The 22940-nt window shown below is 45.8% G+C and overlaps 1 protein-coding gene across 3 annotated transcripts in view; it reads right to left on the reverse strand.

Moving 5' to 3' along the window:
* TAFA5 (TAFA chemokine like family member 5) overlaps window positions 1-22940 on the reverse strand; it is a 311243-nt gene that overhangs the window by 16157 nt on the left and 272146 nt on the right. The window contains exon 4 of one of the 3 annotated variants that reach the window (XM_028827577.2): window positions 7780-9615. The exons of the other annotated variants lie outside the window; for them this stretch is intronic. Coding sequence (XP_028683410.1) covers window positions 9604-9615 — 12 coding nt within the window. The 3' untranslated portion in view covers window positions 7780-9603. Of the gene's footprint in view, window positions 1-7779; window positions 9616-22940 lie in introns of those variants that run through there. 3 annotated transcript variants of the gene reach the window in all.

Here is a 22940-nt window from a genome sequence, read left to right on the forward strand (position 1 = left end):
TAGGAATGGGTCATTCCATTGACTGTGTTACTCTTGGGTTAAATATTTTCACACAAAATAAACAGAGGCCCCAAAAGCTCCTCAAACCTACCTCACTCCACTCTTCACAGGGTCCACCTCTTGCTTACGATACCTCTCAAAAATCTGACCTACAGGTAAAATGAAAAACATCGCAAAGCTTCTAGAAAGAAACAGGAGGAAATCAAGATGGCTTTGTGCTTGGTGATGAGTTTTTAAACACAACACTGAAAACACAGACCTTGAAGGCAAACAAGCCTCAGACTTTATTCAGATGAAACCTCTGCTCTGAGAACCGAGCTGTGAGGATGCCGAAGACAAGCCACACGCTGGGAGGAAACATCTGCAAAACACGTCTCTGGTAAAGAGCTCGTACCAAAATACATGAAGAATTCTTGAAACTCAGCAACAAGGGAACAACCCAGTTAAAAAGTAGGCCAAAGAACTGAAGAGAGGTCTCATGGAAGAATATATACAGAGGGCAAATAAGCACACAGAGGAATCCTCAAGATCATTCATCATTAAGATATTGCCAATTTAAACAGCAATGTGATCCCACTGCACACCTGTTAGAATGGTGAACAGCTGAAACTCTGACAACAGCCAACGCAGGCAAGAAGGCAGAGCCCGGCGACCTCTGGTCCGTTGCTGGAGCACACGCAAAATGGCACGGCCATTCAAGAAGCGAGCCTGACAGTTTCTTAGGAAGTTAAATATAGCCTCACCATATGATCCACCAATCACACTCCTACATATTTATCCAACTGATTTGAATACTTATGTCTACACAAAAACCTACATGCAAATATTTATAGCCGTCTCATCCGTAATCTCCAAAAACTGAAAGCAACCAAAATGTCATTCAAAAGGTAACTAGATAAACAAATGGCAGTGCTGTTATACAATGGAACATAATTGGAGACAGAGATGAGCTACCAAGCTATGCAGAGAGAGGAAGGAAATCACCAATGCTTGCACCTTGAGTGCATATTTTTCATGTGAAAAAAGTCAGTCCAAAAAAGGCTGCTCACACTCTGTGATACCAATATTTTCAAGTATGTGAGAAAAGGCAAAACTAGAGAGATAGTAAAAAGACCATCGGTCACCAGAGATTGGAGGGGAGGGAGGAGGGCTGGACGATGAGACAAGGACTCTCAGAGCAGTGAAACTCTTCTGCGTGATGCTGTCATGGGGGGCATATGACACTGCATATTTGTTATAAGAGATTTGGATCATAATCCCAAAAGATGCAATCCCAAACTCCAAAATCCTGAATGTTGAAATCCCAAAAGATCAAAATCCCTCAACGAAAGTTGGGAAAATTTAGTAGGGAACACTCATGTCATTGTTTATCAGGTCACAGAACAATTTCAAAAGAGGAGCAGAGACACCATTTAGAAAATTAACGTAGGCCGGGCACGGTGGCTCATACCTGTGATCTCAACACTGCGGGAGGCCAAGGCAGGTGGATCGCTTGAGCTCAGGAGTTCAAGACCAGCCTGGCCAAATATGGGGAAACCCCGTCTCTACTAAAAATACAAAAATTAGTCAGGTGTGGTGGTGGCACCTGTAGTCCCAGCTACTCAGGAGGCTGAGGCAGGAGAATTGCTTGAACCCAAGAGATGGAGGTTGCAGTGAGACGAGATCCAGTCACTGCATTCCAGCCTGGGGGACAGAATGAGACTCTGTCTTGGAAAAAAAAAAAAATGAATGTGAATTCTCTTGACAGAGAGAGTCATATCCTGAGAGAGAGAGAAAAAAGCAGCTTTTCATTATGATGCAAGACTCCAAAATATAGTTAATGGTTGTGAACAAGGGCCATCTCTTATGTCCACCTTTGTGCAATTGCCTGTAATCCATCCCTGTAATACATGTTTTCATATATCAGATTTTCTTGTTAGTTTTATTTTAACTTGCTTGTTTTTACTATTTTAAGTGGTCAGATTTTTTTTTTTTTGTACAATTTTCTGTGCTATGAATTTTATCATTTCTGCATCATTTCCAATACTGGAGGTGTAAATTGTGCTGAGACTTTAGAGTTCTAATTCGTTTTATGTTTGTTTTTTGTTCGTTTTTGTTTGTTTGTTTTTTGCAAATTTGACTCTACAAGAGCACACAATCACAATATTACATTTTGTATACGTATTGCCCATGTATGTACAAACATTGAAACTTCCTCAGTAAACGGAGAGATGACCTTTTTGTACATCTACACGTACGAAAAATGAAATTTCCCGGGATCTCGGTTCTTTGGTAACCATCATGGTGACCCCATCACAGTTTCTGACAGAACTTCTCAAAATACTTAGGTTGTTCATTGCAGTATCTTAGATGACCGCAGCTAGTGAGCTGGATGACCGCAGCTAGTGAGCTGGGTGCTAACAGTCACCAGCCATTCTGCTACATGTTTATACATTTCCCTTTTTCACCAGTTTCTTTTCTCTCCTTTTTTTTTTTTTTTTTAAGATGAGGTTTCACTCGGTCACTCAGGCTGGAGTGCAGTGGTGCACTCATAGCTCAATGGATCCTCCTGCCTCAGTTTCCTGAGTGGCTGGACGACGGGTGTGAGCCACCTGTCCTGTTTCATCACAGACACAGCTCATCTTTTCTTTCTTTCAGTGTTTTTCTTTTCTTTTCTTTTGAGATGGAGTTTTTCTCTTGTCACCCAGGCTGGAGTGCAGTGGCACAATCTCAGCTCACTGCAGCCTCCACCTCCTGGGTTCAAGCGATTCTCCTGCCTCAGCTTCCCGAGTAGCTGGGATTACAGGCACCCACCGCCACACCCAGCTAATTTATGTATTTTTAGTAGAGACGGGTTTTGACATGTTGGCCAAGCTGGTCTCAAACTTCTGACTTTGTGATCCACCCTCCTCAGCCTCCCAAAGTGCTGGGATGACAGGCGTGAGCCACTGTGCCTGACCAGCTCATCTCCTCATGACTGTTATGCCCATCTGGCTGTCCTTAGTTTACTGAGTGTTTATGCTTGCAAAAATATGTATGTGATTATTGCCTATTTTATTTTGTAAAGTGGCCTATAAAGGCCACTTTTTAATGCACTTTTAAGTGGAATGGATTGTTTTCCATTCCACTTATAAGTGAGAAAATGTGGCCGGGCATGGTGGCTCATGCCTGTAATCCCAGCACTTTGCGAGGCTGAAGCGGGCGGATCACGAGGTCAGGAGATCCAGACCAACCTGGCTAACACGGTGAAACCTCGTCTCTACTAAAAATACAAAAAACTAGCCGGGTGTGGTGGCGGGTGCCTGTAGTCCCAGCTACTTGGGAGGCTGAGGCAGGAGAACGGCGGGAACCCGGGAGGCGGAGCTTGCGGTGAGCTGAGATTGCGCCACTCCAGCCTGGGAGACACAGCGAGACTCCGTCTCAAAAATAATATAATAATAATAATAATAATAAATGAGAAAATGTGGTATTTGTCCTTCTGTGCTTGGCTTTTTTCATTTAGCATAATGTCTTCCAGATCAGTCCATGTTGTCACAAAATACAGAACACTTTTCTCTTTTAAGGCTTAATAGTATTCTATTTTATGTGTCTGTGTGTATATATATAAAATATATATGTGTGCGTGTCTATATATAATATATATGTGTGTATATATGTGTGTATGTATGATATATGTGTGTATATATGTTATATGTGTGTATATATGTGTATGTGTGTATATATAATATATGTGTATATATAATATATATGCGTATATATAATGTGTGTATATGTGTATATATGTAGTATATGTGTGTGTATATATACATATGTAAAAAACGTTTTTTAATCCATTCATTCATTGAGAAACTGTTAGGTTGACGCTATAACTTGTCTATTGTAAATAATGCTGCCAAAACAAAACAAAATAACAAAAAAAAATAGACAAATGGGATTACATCAAACTATAAGGCTTCTGCACAACCACAGAAACAATTAACAGTCAAAAGACAACCTGTGGATAGGGAGAAAATATTTGCAAGCCATACATCTAAATACAGGGTTAATACTCAAAATATATAGGGGACTCAAGCAAGAAAATAAATGAACCAATTTTAAAAACTGGCATAGGATCTGATAGATATTTATTAAAAGCCAACATACCAATGGCCAACACATATATGAAAAAATGCTCAATATCACTAATCATGAAGGAAAAGTAACTTACAATCACAATGAGATATCCACTCACACCTGTCAGAATGACACTATTATCAAAAGGATGAAGGATGCTAAGTGTTGGTGAGGCAATGCAGTAAAGGGGGCCCTTTACGAAACTGTACTAACTGGGCACAGTTGGTGGGAATGTAAATTAGCACAGCTATTATGGACGACTGTATGGGGCTTCCTCAAAAACCTAAAAATAGAACTACTGTATGATCCAGCAATCTTAGTTTTAGTGTGTATCCAAAGGAGTTGAAATCAGCATGTCAAATAAATATATGCCCCTCTGAATCTCCGGCACACACAGAACCCCAAGCCGGACCTGGGAACCCGGGCCCAGAGGATGCAGGCTCAGCCCTGCCCTCCAGGAGCGTCAGATAAAGGGAGATGGGGCATGTTCAGGGACAGCCCGCCACAGGGTGGACACCAAAGGGGCCAGGGCTGGGGGAGCATGGGAGCTGGAAACCCACAGGGGCCCTGGTCTCACTCAGTGGTGCCCAGAACAACTGAAACCCCATGACTACCCAGGCCACCTGCCCTTGCATGTGAGCCTTGCTGAGTGAGCAGCCAGAAAAACCACAGGTGGAAAGGACCTTGCCAGCCCCGAGGCTGTGAGTCTGTTTGGAGGAAACTCAAATCCCTTGTCCGTAGTGAGGCAGGAGCAGGTGCCGCTTCAGGGACAGGGCTTAGGACCTGTGGTCAGCGAGCCCCTCCTCCCTCCTGGGACCTTGCCCTCAACCAGCCAGACCCCTGGGGCCTCAGCCTGCCTCACAAGTGGCGGCTCCTGCACCCCCAGCCCCCGCCTGGCTCACTGTCCCCTCTTTGCCAGTGGGCTGCTGTTTTTGAGCCTTCGTCTGGGAGGGGCTTCCTTCCAGAGGCCTCCCCCATCTGCTAGGCAGCCCTGCCCTCCCTGCAGACCAGCCTTCACTATAACTGTGTCCCCCCAGAGGGTGGCTCTGTGAGGATAGGACAGACGCTGAGTGGATGTCACATGGTGACCCAGACGCAGGGATCCCTCAGCAGACAGGAGAGAGGAAAGAAGGCTGGGCTGAGGCCCGTCTCTCAGGAGCATCTCAGGGGGGGCATACGCTGGGTGCCGATAAGCTCCGAAAAGGCTCACGGTGGCTCCAGCACCCAACCTGGGACATGGGATCGCAGATGGCCGGGCGAGGGTAGGGTAAGCGGGGAGCTGTTTGGAATTCCTTGGAACTGAGTTGAGGCTCCCTTGGGTCTGTGATGTTTGCAGCAGGAGAGTGACGTCCCTGAGAGGCTGGCCCTCAGGTGTGTGGCGAAGGGGCCTGAAGAATGTGGCAAACGCCGTCAGCTCCACGCCGTGACACCCCCATTTTGTTTACACTTTCGGGGATCCCTGGCCCATCCGTTTGTACTGCTACGACAAAATGCCACAGACTGGGTACTTTTTATTTATTTATTTATTTATTTATTAATTTTATTTCTCTTTTTTGAGGCAGAGTCTCTCTGTTGCTGAGGCTGGAGTGCAGTGGCACACCCTCTGCCTCCCTGGTTCAAACGATTCTCCTGCCTCAGCCTCCGGAGTAGCTGAGATTACAGGTGTCCACCACCACGCCGGGCTAATTTTTGTATTTTTAGTAGAGACGGGGTTTCGCCATGTTGGCCAGGCTGGTCTCAAACTCCTGACCTCAGATGATCCACCCGCCTCGGCCAAACTGCTGGGATTCCAGGTGTCAGCCTCCACGCCCAGCCAATTTTTAATAAACAGAAATGTATTAGGTCACAAAAGCCCCACCTCACAGGATGGCCGCACTGGGGTCGGGTGTCCAACTCAGGCTTTTGCGGGGACTCCTTCAAACCACTGCAGCCCCCAAAGGCCCTTCATGCTCCTGCTGTCCATGCTCCAGGGTGAGAATTGGGGAGCAGAGTGAGAAGGGAAAGGGACCCAGGACTAAATCCCGGGGGGCGCTGACAGGCACCATCGCCATTAGCTCGGCCACATTCAGCTTTAACGGAACCCACAGCCCACGAGGCCGACACAGCAGCCCTGAGGTCCACACAGCCCTGGAGGCTGGGAGTCCGAGAGTAAGGTGTTGGCAGGGCTGGTGCCTGGGGAGGGCTCTTCCTGGGGGCAGACAACCACCTTCTCACGGTGTCCTCACGCAGCAGAGAGGGAGCCCTCTGAGGCCGCCAGTCCTGTGGGATCAGGCCCTCTCTCCTACAACCTCATTTAACCCTAATCACCTCCTCACAGGCCCCATCTCCAAATACAGTCACACCAGGGGCTAGGGCTTCAACCTATGAATTTGGGGCACGTAATTCAGTCCATAGCAGGCTGCAGAGAGCAGGAGGGGGCTGCAGATGTCAGCTGAGAAGGGTCCTTCTGCAGACCACCCAGGGGGAAGTTCCCAGTCAGAGGGAGAGGAGTTCTGGGGGTCAAGGGGACCATCAGCCCTGTACTGGGAGGGACCTGGAAGCTAAACTGTGTGGCCACCCCACGTCCCATGTCTTCCCAGCACAAAACGTGCCCTGCCGAGTTGATTTGCTCAGCTCATTCTTACTTTGAAACAATTTGAAGCATGAAGAAGAGTTGCACAAATAATGCCAATAACTCTGGTGCCGCCTTCCTGGGGGTTCTGGTGGTTCCAGTGCACTCCACATGTCCCCCCTCTCTCTGTCTGTCTGCCTCTTGTGCACACACATCCTGTTTCCTGATCCACGAGTGAACTACCCTGAAATTCTTCATGGTGTGAAGATAAAAAGTTCCAAAAATCAGGAAATCCTGTCTCTTAAGCAAGTCACAGTTAGCACCTTGGGACATCCCACACAGCCCCGGGCTCTTTTCTGATCTGTGGTCTGTGGTGGAGCCACTCCACGCCCCAAAGGAGGCCAGGGAGACGGTGCCATGGGTCGACTGGGACACAGGCCCTGGCCCGCTGTCCCTTCCTGGCTGTTATCTGCTTGATTATTTGCGTTTTCTAGATATTTTCACAACATCAAAAATTATATTAATCATTTACATTCCCCACCCCATCTTTTCCAAAAATCCAGGCCACAGACGGGCCACCCGCATGGTCACGGCCTGGAGGCCCCTTGCAGATGCAGAGTTCCAGGCCCCTGCAGGTTCAGGGAATGGGAGGTACTGGAGTCAGGGCCCTGGGCTTGGTGTTTTATCAGACTTCCAGGCCCCTTGCAGATGCAGAGTTCCAGGCCCCTGCAGGCTCAGGGAATGGGAGGTACCGGGGTCAGGGCCCTGGGCTTGGTGTTTTATCAGACTTCCTGTTGATCCTCCAGCACAGGGAATTTTGAAAACCACCCGCTATGCCTGCACTTTGGTCTGAAGCTGGATATTGGTTTAACCAGGGTGTTGTGAGCTGCTCATGACCGGTGTCCCTGGAAATATCTCAATGGAGCTAGTAGGATCTGACTTGTACCTGGAGCCTTCAAGTTCCCTTATCTAGAGCAAGGTCCACAAGCCAGCCACGCCCCAGCTCTGGAACGGCCCAAGGGCTCAGCAGGCCAGTCGCCGTCAGTTCCAGAGAGACCTGTCCTCTGGGTCCCCTCTGTTGCAAACCTTCCATCCTTGGACACTTGACGAGTTTTATGAACAGACAGTGCATTTCATTGCCGGTATTATTTTTTTAATTTTGAAATTAATAATCCAAGATTCCTCTACATATTTTATGAAAAGCTCTATCTTCCATTTAATGAGCTCTGTGTGACTAATCAGAAAATAAAACGGATAAAGTAGAATGATTTAGCCTGTAAAATGAGAAATGAAGAAACAGTAGCACATTAAACTCAGATGGGCTAGATTTTTCTGGAGTTGACCTTGGAGATGGTTTGGGGTGAGGGAAGCTTTGGGGAGGGCAAAAGGTGGCCTGGAGCAGTGGGGCATGTCCAGAGGTGGACACCTGGAAGGCACGGTCCTGCTGGCCGGGAGCTGGCCAGTACCCGCAGCCCTGCAGCCTCCAAGAGTGGGGCAGGAGGTGACAGGCCATAGGCACCTTGGGGGTTTCACTTATGGGTCCATCCCCTTGTCAAATGTGCGAAATGTGTCCTGCCCGGGAGGGAAGTCCAGGGTTGGGCAGAGTCTCCGCGCTTCCACCCCAGAAGTGTGCCCTCTAGTGGAAGAGAGTGGGTGCAGGCATATTCCAGAGTTGACCAAGCTGTTGGCCTCCGTATTTGTTGATGGTTGGCTTGGCTGTAAAGGCCGAGCTGTTCAGGTTGCAGTCTTTAATTCTCTGGTCTGGAGCAGAGTTCCCTTTTGAAATGCAAATTTCCTGGAGCCGAGATCTTGCCAAGCCACCGTCCTGCATCCTGAGGACTGTGTACCCCAGAGGGAGGCCTGTCTGAGAGCACAGAGGAAGTGGGGAACCCAGGGGCTGGAGGCATCCTGCAGGGGCTGCCTGGCCAGAGCCCTGGGCTGGAGCCTCTCTTCCTCCCACCCCTGCCCTCTGTTCTCAGTGCCTGGCATTTTAAATGGCTGCATAACTGTTAAGACTGTATTTACATAAATGGTCAATAAACATATGAAAAGATGTTCAAACTCAATAGTAATCAAAGACATGCAAATTAAAGCAACAAAGAGGTTGATACCTTTCTCTGTTTAGCAAATTGGCAAAGATTAAAAAGAACGATAATCCCTGGTTTGGGTACCAGTGTGGGAAAAGTTGGGCACTCTCCCCTCCAGCTGGTGGGCTTGTCAAAAGCTTCCGCTTTCCTGGAGGGGGATTTAGCAACCTGCAGCACATGCTAAAATGTGGAGACTTTTTACATCCCTTCACCTAATAATGCTGCTGCCACGCGTTTATCATAAAGAAATGATTAAGTGAGATGGCAAGGGTGACACGCTAGTGTACTCATCACGGCATCAGTCATCACAACAAGAAAGGGGCCCACCAGTGTGAGCAAGAGGAGGGCATGCCGTTCTTGGAGGGCCTCCTCCTCTGCCATATCCTAAAGAACAGGGCACATTGCTATTTATCGACATGGAACAAAGGCTTAGTAATACAGGGTTCATGAAGAGAGCAGGGTCCAGAACCCTCTGCATAGAACTCCCCATTCATACAAGTGTTAGTGGAATGACTACTATGTGCCTAGAAAATTCTAGATGCTGAAGCTTCCAGCAGAAATAAGCCAACTAAGGTTTTTGCCCATAAGAAGCAAGTACAGAAAGACAATGTATTAATCTCCAACAATCACTGTAACAAGTTCCCACAAACCAGGGGACCTGACACCAGAGATCCTGTGTCTGGCGATGGGCAGGCCTTCCTCTTGCTGAAGGTTCTGGGCAGGATCTTTCTTCCTCTCGCAGCTCCTGGTGGCTGCAGGCCTTTCCTGGCGCGTGGCTGCGCCACTCCGATCTCTGTCTCCGTCGTCAAGCCTCCTTCTACGAGGCTGTTTTTCCAAATTTTCCTCTTCGTGTAAGGACATCAGCCATTGGATTTAGGAACCAACCTAATCCAGAATGATTGCAATGTTAACTTGATCACATCTGCAAATACTCTATTTCCAAAGAAGGTCCCATTCACAGGTACTGGGGGTCGGGACGTGGACGTATCTTTCGGGGGACGGAATTCAACTCACACTCGATGGCCATTACAGGTAATAGTCGTCCTGCTACGCACCCAGCCCTGAACGCGGAGAATCCCTTTAGCCTCCAGAGCAAACCCATGAGTGACGCAGCACCGCAGCACCACTTCACAGACAGGAGGTTCCAGGGCTCACCCAACCCTGGGGCCCACAGTGAGCAGGTGGGTCTGGGTCCTAACCCCCAGTCCCCGGGGACCCCAGAGCTCAGAGCAGCCCTGAAGACATCCTCAGGCTGCTGTGTGGCTTCAGGAGGGTGCGATTTGGGGGTGAGGATGCCCCCATCCCCATCATGCATCTCTCCTCCCCCTCCCCAAGCATGGCCCCTTCCTGTTTCTAGAGATAACCAGTCTCTGTCATTTTCTGGCCATACATTCCTTGTTTTTCTTTTTCGTTTCACTGCCATGTCTACATCCCTGAAAAGCAACGCACAGGTTAGTCTCTGTGAACTTTATAAAAAGGGAGCCATATTTCACGTCCCTTTCTGCTGCCTGCCTTCCTCCACGCAGCATCGCAGGTTTAGGGATTCATCCTGCTTTTCCTAGATCTGGGATTCCTTCATTCCTGTCACTGAACTTACCACAGTCCGTTGATTCGTTTTGCTGCTGAGGTGCCTTTGGCTTGCTCCCACTGGGGGCTGTAATGAGACGTGTTGCTGAGACCGCTGTGCTGTGGGTCCCACAGGATGGGGGTGAGCTGCTGGGGTGCACCCCAGGTTACGGGGGGTCCCACCCGCACCGTGAGCACAGCCCCCTCCTCCCTGGAAAAGGTCAGACCAGTTCCCAATGGAGCTGCATCGGGCTTAACTCAGTTTTCCCCTCTGCACTTTACAGAACGCTTACACATTCAAACATGTATTGTTTAAATAATTACATTATTTTGGAATGGCGTAAGCCAGTGGGAGAGAGACAGCAGCGTGGTCTCATGTTGGAAAGCTTGGCCCGGCAGCCACAGCCACTGTCCCGTTCCCAGGGGACTCTGGGCCTGGGGTCCTCACGGGGGATTCAATGAGCCTCTTCCATTACGGGGCTCAGCCGGGCCTGCTGTGAGTTCAGTCCTGGGTTCAGGCTTGCTATGATTGCTGTTGTCATCAAAACAAAACCACTTTCATTTTGGAAAAATATTAAAGCCACGACAAAGGGCGAACGGACAGAGGCCTGTACACGGGGCTCCACTGTCTTCACAGGGTCCAAGGCAGGCACTTTTCCCCAGCGCAGTGGCGCAGGGCGGAGCCACCACCCTGGGTTCCAGAACTGTGTGTTTTGCTCTGTCCCAACCCCCAGTGTATGTGATTTCTGCCCGCACGAGGCCAGCCTGTTAAGAGAGAACTCTGCCCTCTCATCTCAGGGACCCAGAGCCAGCCTAGGACAGAAGCCATCCAGTGAATTAAGCTGCTCAAGCCATGCTGTCCCAGCCAGGTCCATGTTTCCGAAACCAGCTGAAGGCTGGGACCCGGTTTCCGCTCAGGACTCAGTGGAGAGCCCGTGCCCCTGGGTCCCGCCACCTCCAGGGCAGCAGTGTTGGTGACTGTGGCCCTCCTTTCACAAACCCACTGTCGGGGCTGGACTGCACCCCCAAAGTCCACGTGTGGAAGCCCTAACCCCCAATGCCTCAGAAGGAGGCTGTATTCGGAGAGAAGGCCTCTACAGAAATGATGAAGTTAAAAGGAAGTTATACGGGCGGGCCCTAATCCAACAGGACTCCGGAAAAAGAGTCATTGTAGAAGACAGGGGGCCGGGCGCGGTGGCTCAAGCCTGTAATCCCAGCACTTTGGGAGGCCGAGACGGGCGGATCATGAGGTCAGGAGCTCGAGACCATCCTGGCTAACACGGTGAAACCCCGTCTCTACTAAAAAAAATACAAAAAACTAGCCTGGCGAGGTGGCAGGCGCCTGTAGTCCCAGCTACTCGGGAGGCTGAGGCAGGAGAATGGTGGGAACCCGGGAGGCGGAGCTTGCAGTGAGCTGAGATCCGGCCACTGCACTCCAGCCTGGGCTACAGAGCGAGACTCCGTCTCAAAAAAAAAAAAAAGAAGAAGACAGGAGGACGCAGACAGGCACAGAGTGACACCCAAGAGAGGACTCAGGGAGAAGACGCCACCTTAAACCCGAGGAGAGGCCTGAGGAGGAACCAGCCCGGGCCACACCTTGATCTGGAACTTCCAGCCTGCAGAGCCTGCAAGAACCAACGTCTGTTGTGTTTGCTGCTGGTCTGGGCTATGGTGCTTTGTTTCGGGAGTCTGGGCCGGCCCGCAAACCTGCACTGCATCTCCTTCGAGCTCAGCCTAACCCTCAGTAAACTGATTCTGCTTTGGCTCAAAAAGGTTGATTTTTTCATATTTTCTTCTTTCTTTTGCTTCTCAAATCCCAGCGGGTCCTGGTGGCTACTTGGTCGTTCAGGCCAATGCGGAGTTTTGCTGCCAGCCCCTGTTCCCTCGGGAGACGGTGCGGGCTGCACCCGCTATGTGAAGGCTCTGTGGGTGTCAAGACCCAGGCCCTGCAGTCGGGCAGCCTGGCGGCAGATCCGCCGCTGCTCCCCGCCGCTGCCGGGCCCCGTGAGGATCAGGGCATCTCTTGAAACCTGTTTCTCCTCTCAAACACAGGGATCTGAGTGGGGCCTGCTTGGAAGGGTGTCATGGGGTTTAAGGGAAATGAGCAACGAGTCCAGCCACGCTGTGCACGCCAGCCCGGCCAGGCAGGCAGGATGGGATCTCCTCTGTTGTCTTAGAAGCGAGAAGGGAAGGTGGTGGGTACAATGGTCCTGGCTGTGGGTCTTGCAGAACTCGACAGCAAGGGCTGAATGGGCCAGCCCGGACTCGCGGGGTCAGCGGCAACTGTCGAGTCAGACTCTCTGCTGATGTTCGGTTAAATTTCAAATAAGTTGCTCAGAGTTTTGCAAGGTCCAAGGTTACAGGAAAATAAAGGCAAATGGTCCATTTAATGATTCTACATCAGTTACCCACGCGTGAGAAGTGGGTACCTCACCGCAGAAATGGATGGATTAATCTCCCGTGTGTAGCTTCCCGGCTCAGGGAGCGGCTCCCTTTATCTGTCTTTCATGGGCTTTGCGTCCCTGGTGGGCTGGTGTCCCTGGCAAGGTCTGGTCTCAGGGAATAGGCTTCCAGGACATTTGACACGTACGTGTTAGCCCCACCCCCTGCCACCGTGCTGGTCCCAGCTCCCCCTGCCTCCCTACCTCTGCCCTTGCCTCCCCAACGGCCGATGACCCCGCAGCAGCCAGGGGAGCCGCATCTTCTGGGTGGCAGCATGTCCTTCTCTGCTCAGGCCCTGCAGTGGCCCTGCTCCTGGAGGAACAGCAGAGTCCCTCAGGGCCTGAACCCTCCAGAGTCTCCACTCCCATGGCTCTCTGACCTTACCTCCTGCCACCCCTCCCTAGGGCCCCGCATCCCTCCACTTCCCTCTCCTCCTGTGCCTGGAGCATGAAGAAGGCCCCCTGCTGAGGCCTCTGCAGCTGCAGCCGCCTCCTTCCCCAGCTGCACTCAGGACTCTTCCTCGCCTCCTCCAGGTCTTTGTTTGAACACCCGTAACCTGTGTGGCCTTCCCTGGCCTTCCACTAGAAACAGAACCCTCGACCCAGCACCCCCAAACCCAGCACCCCACCCTGACACCCCTCCTTGCCTGTTTCACTTTTCCCATGGTGCCTTTTGCATCTAACATAGTTTACACGGTAACTTCAGGAAAGGCCTTGTTTGGGTCTGTGTAATGAGTGCTACATCCTTGGTACCCATAACAGGCATGGGAAGGGCAGCTCTGGGTTCTCAGCTCCCTAATCCCGAGCTCTGTGAGACCCTGCTCAGGTAGCTTCTCCTCCCTGAGACACAGAAGAGCTTGTCAGAAATGTGCCGCGCTGTGAACCACCATGACGACGTGCTGTCTGTCCTCTCCTGATGCCAGTGAAAACCAGGAGAATGAAACGTCGGAAACAGCAGCTGCCTGCAGCGAGGGCCATTTCTTACTCTGGACTTTAATATACTTGTAAAATCAAAATGCTAAGGGGTCATGATTAGATGGGGCAGAGAAGCCGGGGTCACTTCCACAGGCCTCAAGAGAATCAGCCAAACTCACTTGGTTTCCAAAGCAGCTGGCTCACTCTGGGGGCCGGAACCCACAGCTGTATGTGTAAAACAACAGGAAGAGGTGTGGGCACAGGCTACAGGGGACTCCCAAAAACCAGTGACACCGCGAAGGGCCATGAAGCTGGGAGGGAACGAAGAATGCATGACCTGCCATCTTTGCAGGAGACAGTGGGTCCCACGTGTGATGGAAAAAAGGAGTAGTGTGGGCAGGAAGCAGCTTTGAACTGCTGATACAACGTATGGAAGCTAAGACCAGACCAGTCTCATATGGAATACAACATGTCTGTCAGCACAGACACAGACACACACTCTGTATTGCTCAGCGCTGAACTGGGGGCCAGAGAGAAGACGTGTGGACAAGTACACACTTTGGGCCCCTTCTCCGCACTGTCTTTCTACAGATACCTGGCCTGAAAATAGCTCTGCTCATTCAAACACAAGTAAAAATAACAAGAAAAAACAGGAATAATGTAGAGGAGGAAACTAAAAATATACTACAGAAAAATTTGGCCAGGGAGAGGACTGAAAAATCTTATGAAGGAAAAAATGGTATCACATGGACTTGAAGATGATGGGTTTTTTTTTTTTTTTTTTTAAGTTATAAAGTCAGGAAATCAAAGCCTTAAAAGCAGAGACACAAGAGCTCATGGGGGCAATACTATAACAGAAGAAAAGGGTAAAAATAATTTGCCAGACCTTGGGAGGAAATGACAAAGATCAAGAACGCCATCACAGAGAAGGCTGTATTTGAAGCATCATAAGGCTGGAACAGCCATACCCAGGGGAAAAAAAAGGCTTAAAAATCTTGAGCAAATGAAATAATTTTAGTTTCCAAATATAAGAAAAATACAATAGCAATAAAAGACAAGGAAGATTTCCAAAATATATATATAACTGTTAGCCCTGAAGAAGAGGAAATGAAATGACTGGTCTTGAAAGATACAGAAATAATACTGAGGGAATTCACACCTCTAAAGCTGTCAAATGACTTTTCCATAGGAAACCTCCGATATCAGAAGTGTGTGAAGTAGTATCCATAGAGACTTCAATGAAAAAAAGTCATTCAATAATTTTATACCTTGCTAAACTATTATTTCAGTATAAAGAGATTAATTTATATATATATATATGTATATGCAAGAAGTCCCATAAACTTTCTTGAAGACATTGCTAACAGACAAAAGCCACCCAGCTAAGAGCTTAAGAAAGAGTCTATGGGAAATAAATTGGTCATGAGGTTTATATGAAGATTTGTAAGTTAATACTAAGGTTAAGACTGTGGAAATGATGGTTATGGAGTAATAACTATTCTAAGCCCTAGCAATGTAGAAAGAATTACATAACTAAGCAGTGGGTGGATGAGAAAGGCAAGCTGGAGGCTGAATAAGCAGATTTCATCATCATTCTTAGTACAGGAGGTCAGCAGTTGTGGTGTAAAGCGCACAAGTCACATAAAAGATGGATGATTGTATTGTATAAGAACATAAAGATGGCCAGTAACGTATGTGAGGATCATGATGGAGCCAGCAGTACTGCACAGTGCATGCTGATCCCAGGCCCTCCAGCCCCCTGGTTTGTAGCAAGATTTGGCCAAGGGGGAGACCCAACGAGAGATCAAAGAGATGGAAGAGAGTGAGGTGAGGGATTTCCCTCCCCAGGTTCACTCCTGTAATGTCCCTGGAGCTGCTGTGTCCACTGACAGAAGGTCGCTGCCCCTCTCAAGGTGGCTGCTTTATCCATCACTTTTATTTTCCCGCTTCCGGTAACCCCTCTGTCCCAGTAGTCATTTGGCCTAAGTGCTGGCTCTTCCCACATTAAATTCACTCAGACAGGGAGAGAAAGAGAGAGAGAGGAAGACAGAGACAGAGAAAACATGCTTTTGATAAAAAGCAAGAAAGGAGGGGGAGAAAGCAAAGAAACTCAGATAAGGCAGAAAAAAATATCATAAAGCTGTATATACATAGATAATATTCAAATATAACCAGTTATAGCAAGTACAAAGATTTCTTTTTTTAAAAAATGGTCATATACTAAGTATGTAACATACCTAAAATATAACAAAAAAACATTGAAAATAAAGAGGACAGAGCCTTGGAAGCAAATGAAAACCAAAGCTGCCTTGGTGTAGCTATATTCAAAGCAGAATGAACGTTCTAGGGGTGAGGAAGGCTATTTTACAATAAAAAAGACAAATCCATAAGAAGAACATTTTGCATGCACATGGCATAGTTTCAAACTTTGTAATGCCAAAGTTAATAGAACTGCAAGGAGAAGTAGATACATCCATCCCCATACTGGAAGATTTTCATAGAGCTTTCTTAGTAAATCAAGACAGCAAAACTATTTATAAGCATAAAAAAGATGGAAACAACACAATTAACAAATAGATCAGATGAAAATATAGACTATAGAATTCTGTACCTCAAAATTGCAGGATATTCTATGTATACATGGAACACTCATGAAAATTTACCTGTATTAGAACATAAGTCATATCTCGACATAGTTCCAAATAAAGTATTACCATTAAACAGAATATATTTTATGAACATAACTACATTGTAAGCTAATGACACACAGATAAGTTAGCAACACACACAGTTATTAATGAAATGGTTAAACAGACTGTGGTACGTCCATACCATGGAACGCCACTTAGCAATATAAAGAAACATGCTGTTAATACAGGCGACAGACTGGGTGAATCTCCAGGAAATTGTGTGATGCACAGAAAGTCAATCTCTAAAGGTTACATAGTGGATGATTCTACTTACATACAATTTTGTAAATGACAGAGTTTTAGAAATGGAGAAGAGAATAATCGTGGTTGCCCAGGTTGAAGGGGAGGAGGAGTGGGAGGGGAGTAGCTATGACAGAGGAGGGTCATCGATGGGATCTCTGTGGGGTTGGAATTGTTTGGTATTTTGACTCTGGTGGTGGGTACACGAACCTACAAAGAGGATAAAATGGTATAGAACTCACTGCGCGCAGACACACACACGTGCACACACAAATGAGCACAGGTAAAACTGAGGAAAACTTAATCAGTTCAGCGGCTTCTGTCACTGGGCTGGGCTGTGCTACTGTATTAGAGTTTTACACAGCGTTTGTACTGGGGATGGGGGGGAGGGTACATGGGCTCTCTCTGTATAATTTCCTACAACCGCATGTCAATCTACAATCATCTAATAGAAATTTCAACTAAACATCCTCTACGTTAAAACATTTAAAACAAACTTGAAAATTAACTTTGGTTTAAAGAATGCACAGTAGCGTGAGCTGTATGATGCTTGTATTTAGATAATCGGACAAAGCTGCAGATGAAAGCTCTAAAAAAATGCCGGGCGCAGTGGCTCACACCTGTAATCCCAGCACTTTGGGAGGCCAAGGTGGGCAGACTGACTGAGCTCAAGAGTTCGAGACCAGCCTGGGCAACATGGTGAAACCCCGTCTCTACTAAAATACAAAAAAAAAAATTAGCCGGGCGTGGTGGCATGTGCCTGTAGTCCCAGTTACGCAGGAGCCTGAGGCAGGAGAATTGCTTTCACCCAGGAGGCAGAGGTTTGCAGTGATCCGAACTGCACTCCAGACTGGGCAACAGAGCGATGCTCCATCTCCAAAAAAAGAAAAGAAAGCTATAAAAGAAAAACTGACAAGCTGGGCTCCTGCAAACCACCTGGCAGTAAAATCAAAAGTCAATGCATTTTGCCCACAGACGAAGAGCTTCCAAACAGCTTTGGGGATCACTGCTCTCAACCAGCCAGGATGGTCAAGCGTAAGGAAGGCCTGCAACATGAAGATGGAGGCCACAGCTCAGAATCAAAGTAGACTTACTGGGAGAAAACGGGGACTTGACAGAGTGAAGAAACTTTCCAGAAAGGTATCTAATACTCCAGAGAAATAAGAAAAATATTGCAATAATAAAGGAGAACAAGAAGCTATCTACACACGAGGAACAATGAGAGAACAGTAGCAAAATAGCTGTTGGAAATTAAAAACATGGCAGCCCCAACGAAAATTCTATAGGAAGTCTGGAAGATAAAGCTGAGGCTATTTCACAATCTTACTAAAGGTTAGCGGAGATAAAGAGAAAAAGATGAAAAACTAACAAATGAAATTACATCAGTTTAGAAGGCCCAACATCCAAATAAGAAAAGTTACAGGGGAGAAGGCTAAGAAAGGACATGAGATGATAGATCAAGAAGCCTCAGTAAGGGCTTGGCACAGTAGCACAGGCTTGTAATCCCAGCACTTTGGGAGGGCGAGGCAGGTGGATCATCTGAGGTCAGGAGTTCGAGACCAGCCTGGCCAACGTGGTGAAACCATGTCACTACTAAAAATACAAAAATTAGCCAGGTGTGGTGGCGCATGCCTGTAGTCCCAGCTACTCGGGAGGCTGAGGCAGGAGAATCACTTGAACCCAGGAGGCAGAGGTTGCCGTGAGCCATGATCCTGCCATTGCACACTAGCCTAGGTGACAGAATGAGACTCCATCTCAAAAAAAAAAAAAAAAAAAAGAAAAGAAAAAGAAAAAAAAGAGAGAGAGAGAGCGCTCAATAAGAATCCAGCATGAGGTCCCACACACTGGCTCATACCTGTAATCCCAGCAGGTTGGTAGGTCAAGGTGGCCAGACCACTTGAGCCCAGGAGTTTGAGACCAGCCTAAGAGACATATTGAGATCCTGTCTCTACAAAAAATTAAAAAAGATTAGTCAGACATGGTGGTACATCAGCTACTCAGGAGGCTGAGGTGGGAGGATCACTTGACTAGCCCAGGTCAAGGCTGCAGTGACCTAGGATCGCACCACTGCACTCCAGCCTGGGCAATACAGTGAGACCCTGCTTTAAAAAAAAAAAAAAAAAAAGTAGACCCACACCAAGATTCATTGTGGTGAAATTTCAAACCAGAACACAGACTCTATTCTACAGTCTTGCATAGACAAGAGTTGGATAAAGGGACTGGGAATCAAAAAGACTTAGAGCTTCTCAATAGCAACACGGGAGTCAGTAACCCAATGGAGCACCATGTTCAAAAGCTGGAAGGAAGGTGGCTTCCAAACGCAAATCCTTCACCCAGCCAGACCCATCAGTATGTATTTGAGGAACATGCAACCCACTTTGGATGGGTGGGATCCCAAATGCTTGCCTCCTTTGAACTCTTTCCAAAGCTCCAGAGGAAGTGCCCCACTGAGTGAAGAGCAACCTGTGGGGAGGCTGCTCCAGGACCCAGGGGACACCTGGCCTGATGCAGGACAGTGAGAGATGTTGGTAGGGACAGGGACAGCTATTCACCACACGCAGGAGTTCACCTGCCCAGATGGGCGCATACCCCCAGAAACAGCACCTTCAGGTGAACCCCAACCTCATCGCCATTGTGCCATGGACTCTTTGCTATGGCTTCCCTTGGCCGTGTGCCAGTGAGTTCTCCACTCTTCTCTCCATGACCTGAATTTCGGGCCAGCAGAGGGCCTGTGTCCCACCCTGCACTCTTGTTCTGCTTTGATCCAATCCTGAGAGCTGGAGGACCCAGCAAGCCAGAGACGGTATTTCCCTGCCTGTGTTCCTCTGGGACATGCAGCCCTGAGTCAGGACACGGCCCTCATCTCCACCCCTGACCCCTCCCCAGCCAGCTGCAGAGGTCTTCAGGTTCCATGGAGTTCCACAGGAGGCTCCGGTAAACTCTCCAAGAGGCTGAGACTGTGCTTTGGCCTACCAGCTCTCTTAACTTGCCTTCCTCCAGTGCCTTCATCTAAACAGCTGTAACACGACTCTTTCCTTGGGAAGCTAGTTTTGTCCTTAATACTCACATTTTAAACTAAATAATATAATGTTTGTGGATGCACAAAGAAATATAAGAACATACTTGTACAAATTCAGAACAACGGCAACTCCGGGGACAGAAAATTATGAGATGGGTGGTCTGAGGACATGGGGACTTCGAAAGTCTTGTCAGGATCTGATTCTTAATACAGGTGTTGGAGGAGTGTTTCATTTTTGCTATTGTTTAAACCATTCATATACAATCTGAATGCGTGATAAATTTCATAGTAAAGACATCAAACATAAGAGAACTTTACAAATAAACATGTGAAGACTGATAAATGTGAAGACTTAGTTAACCTGAAAACATTCCTGGAAAAATTACAACTTCGAAAGATGACCCAAAAAGAAATAGCAAGCATAAATAGACCTATAACACTGAGGAAACTGGCTTTGTATTTTAAAGCCTACCCATAGTACACGTTCGATTTTAAAAAGAGGCACGGGTGGTTTTATGGGTGACTTCTACCAGCCAGTTGATGAATAGATCATTCCAATTTCATAAAGAATTTTCCAGACAATAAAAAACGAAAGAACTCATTTTATGAGGTGAGTTGAATTTTGATTCCAAGCCAGGGAAGGACAGTATAAAAAGGGAAAATTATAGGTCGATATAATTTATGAGATAGATTTTTAAAAATCATTCAAAATATTAACAATTCAAATGTGGTAACCCACTAAAAAAATCACTCATGACCAAACTGGATTTTGTTAGGAGTAAAAGAATACATTAACACCATATGCCATAATTCACTACATAAAAATCATACAATTATTAAAATAGATACAAAAAAGGACATTTCAAAAATTTAACTCAATTTTTAATAAAAGCTCTGAGAAAGCTATAAATGGGAAAGAACTTTTAAAACTTGATATAGGTTATCTACAAAAATTCACAGCAAACACAATACTCCAGGACACAACCTCTAGACACTCAGCCTTTAAAATCTGGAACAAGCCAAGAAGGTACTTGAATCCAGTAGAGTAAAACAAGAGAAATAAATAAAAGGTATAAAAAGGAAAAAAATGACATTATTGCCAGTTTCATTGCATCAACAGCCATATTACTCAAATTATTAAAAGTTTCCCAAAGTCTCTGTGTGTAAAAACAAAAGAAACACAAACTTAAGGTACAAAAGTCTGTTAAAGAGAAAATAATAAAGTGTTGCTGAAGGACAGTGAGAAGACCTAAATAAAGGCAAAGATCTATTATGTTCATTTATGTGAAGGCATAAATGAAGGCAGAGATCTATTATGTTCAATATCTTTAAAATGTCAGTTGTCCCACTTTAATTCATAAATTCAATGCAATTCTCATCAAAATTCTTACACGACTTTTTATGGAACTAGACAAACTGAAATTAAAATGTATATGTTCAGTATGTGCTAATTGGAAGAGTCATTCCTCAAACTTACAGACCTGCAAAGACTAAAAGTCGAAGGATGGAAAAATGACCTTTCAGAAAAATGCTTACCAAGAGAAGCCTGGGATGACTAGCTTAATAACATTCCATAAACCTTAAGACAAAAATATTCTTTTTCATGAAGAGGGTTGTGACATAGATACAAATATTTTAATTTAACAATAAGATATAGCAACATTTACCATGCCTATTCTTAGTAAAATAGCCTCCAAACATATACAGAAAGAAATTAATAGACTGACAGGGAAAAAGTAATCCAATATCTATACTCTAATCCATAAACTAGATGTAAACAATAATATTCTAGTGGGATATTTCAACACATTCTATGTATAGGCCAAGCAGAGGAAAACCTGCAAGGGTAACTTACAGGGACATAATTAGAGTTAGGCAACCAATAGATAAAGAATATTTTTTCCAAGTATACACGTAAAAATATACAAAAATCAATGGTGCATGCGGCCATAAAGAGAGTCTCTGTGTATGTCTAAATACAGACCCTCCCTGACTTACCATGCTTCCATCTAATGATTTTGTTGACTTTACGATGGTGCAAAAGCTATTCCATTTTCACTTTCAGTATAGCATTTAATAAAGTATATAAGACATACAATACTTTATTACAAAAATGGACTTTCTTTTAGATGAGTTAGCACAACTGTAGGCTAATGTAAGTATTCTGACCATATTTAAGGTAGGCTAGGCTAAGCTACAATGTTCAGTAAATTAGGTGTATGTACTATTAAATGTATTTTTGACTTACAATATTTTCGATTTTTAATGGGTTTATTGAGACATAACTCCATGTTAAGTTGAAGAGCATCTCTTTGTGTGTCTGTGTGTGTGTGCAGAACAAGATCTCTGACCGCCATGCAATCAAGATTTTAAAACAAAAAGACAAGTTAAAAATCACCCATATATTTAGAAATTGAAACACCATGACTAAATAACTCCTGGGGTCAAAATAATTAAAACAATTAAAATGTAAAAGGATCCATAACTGATTTACAATATAGACACTACATATCAAAACTTTGTGGGTTTACTCTTCTGGTACGGCAGTGTGAGCCTCCACAGAACGGTCCTATTGCTTATAATAACTACAAACAATGGACGGAGTGCAAAACCCAACAACCTAAGTAAACTAATGAGTACCCAAAAGAAGGCAGACTGTGGAGTGGCACCAAAACCTAGAGAAGCAATTGAGCAGGGAGTGAGTTTCTCCTTGTTGGTGGCTTTGCTGAGTGTGGACCACAGTCAAGGAAAGGTGCACAGCAATCAGCTGGAACTCTGGCCTGCGATGGAGGAAAGGAGTTCTGGGAGATTTCCACTAGTGAAGAGTAAAACAAAAAGAAACATTAAAATGAAACAATATTATTTGCATGTACGTATACACACACACCAGGGCCTCAAATAATATTGTTTGATGTTGATTGATATTGGTCAATTCCTGAGTTTTTATTGGAGTGTTCTTTCTATTTATTTATTATTCTATTTATTCTTTTTTTAAATAAAACTCAACTTTCATCTGGAACTATATATCATTATATTTAATAGCTATGTAAATATATGCAATTATATATAATATATTAATTATATATTATAATATATAATATATAACAATTATATAGTATATATTCTTATATATTATATATAATTTATATATTATTATATGTATCTCCAGATTAGAAAGTTGAGTTTTACAAAATAAGAAAAGTATAAAATGAAACACAAAAGTTTTCACCTTAGTGAGCTAGGAAAAGGGTAGAGTAAACCCACAGTATTACAGAAAGAAGAAAATAATAAAGGTAAGAACATAGATCAATGAAATAGAAAAGAGACAGGTGTGGGGTG

This window comes from Macaca mulatta, chromosome 10, assembly GCF_049350105.2.
Source record: "Macaca mulatta isolate MMU2019108-1 chromosome 10, T2T-MMU8v2.0, whole genome shotgun sequence".
Classification (NCBI taxonomy): Eukaryota; Metazoa; Chordata; class Mammalia; order Primates; family Cercopithecidae; genus Macaca; species Macaca mulatta.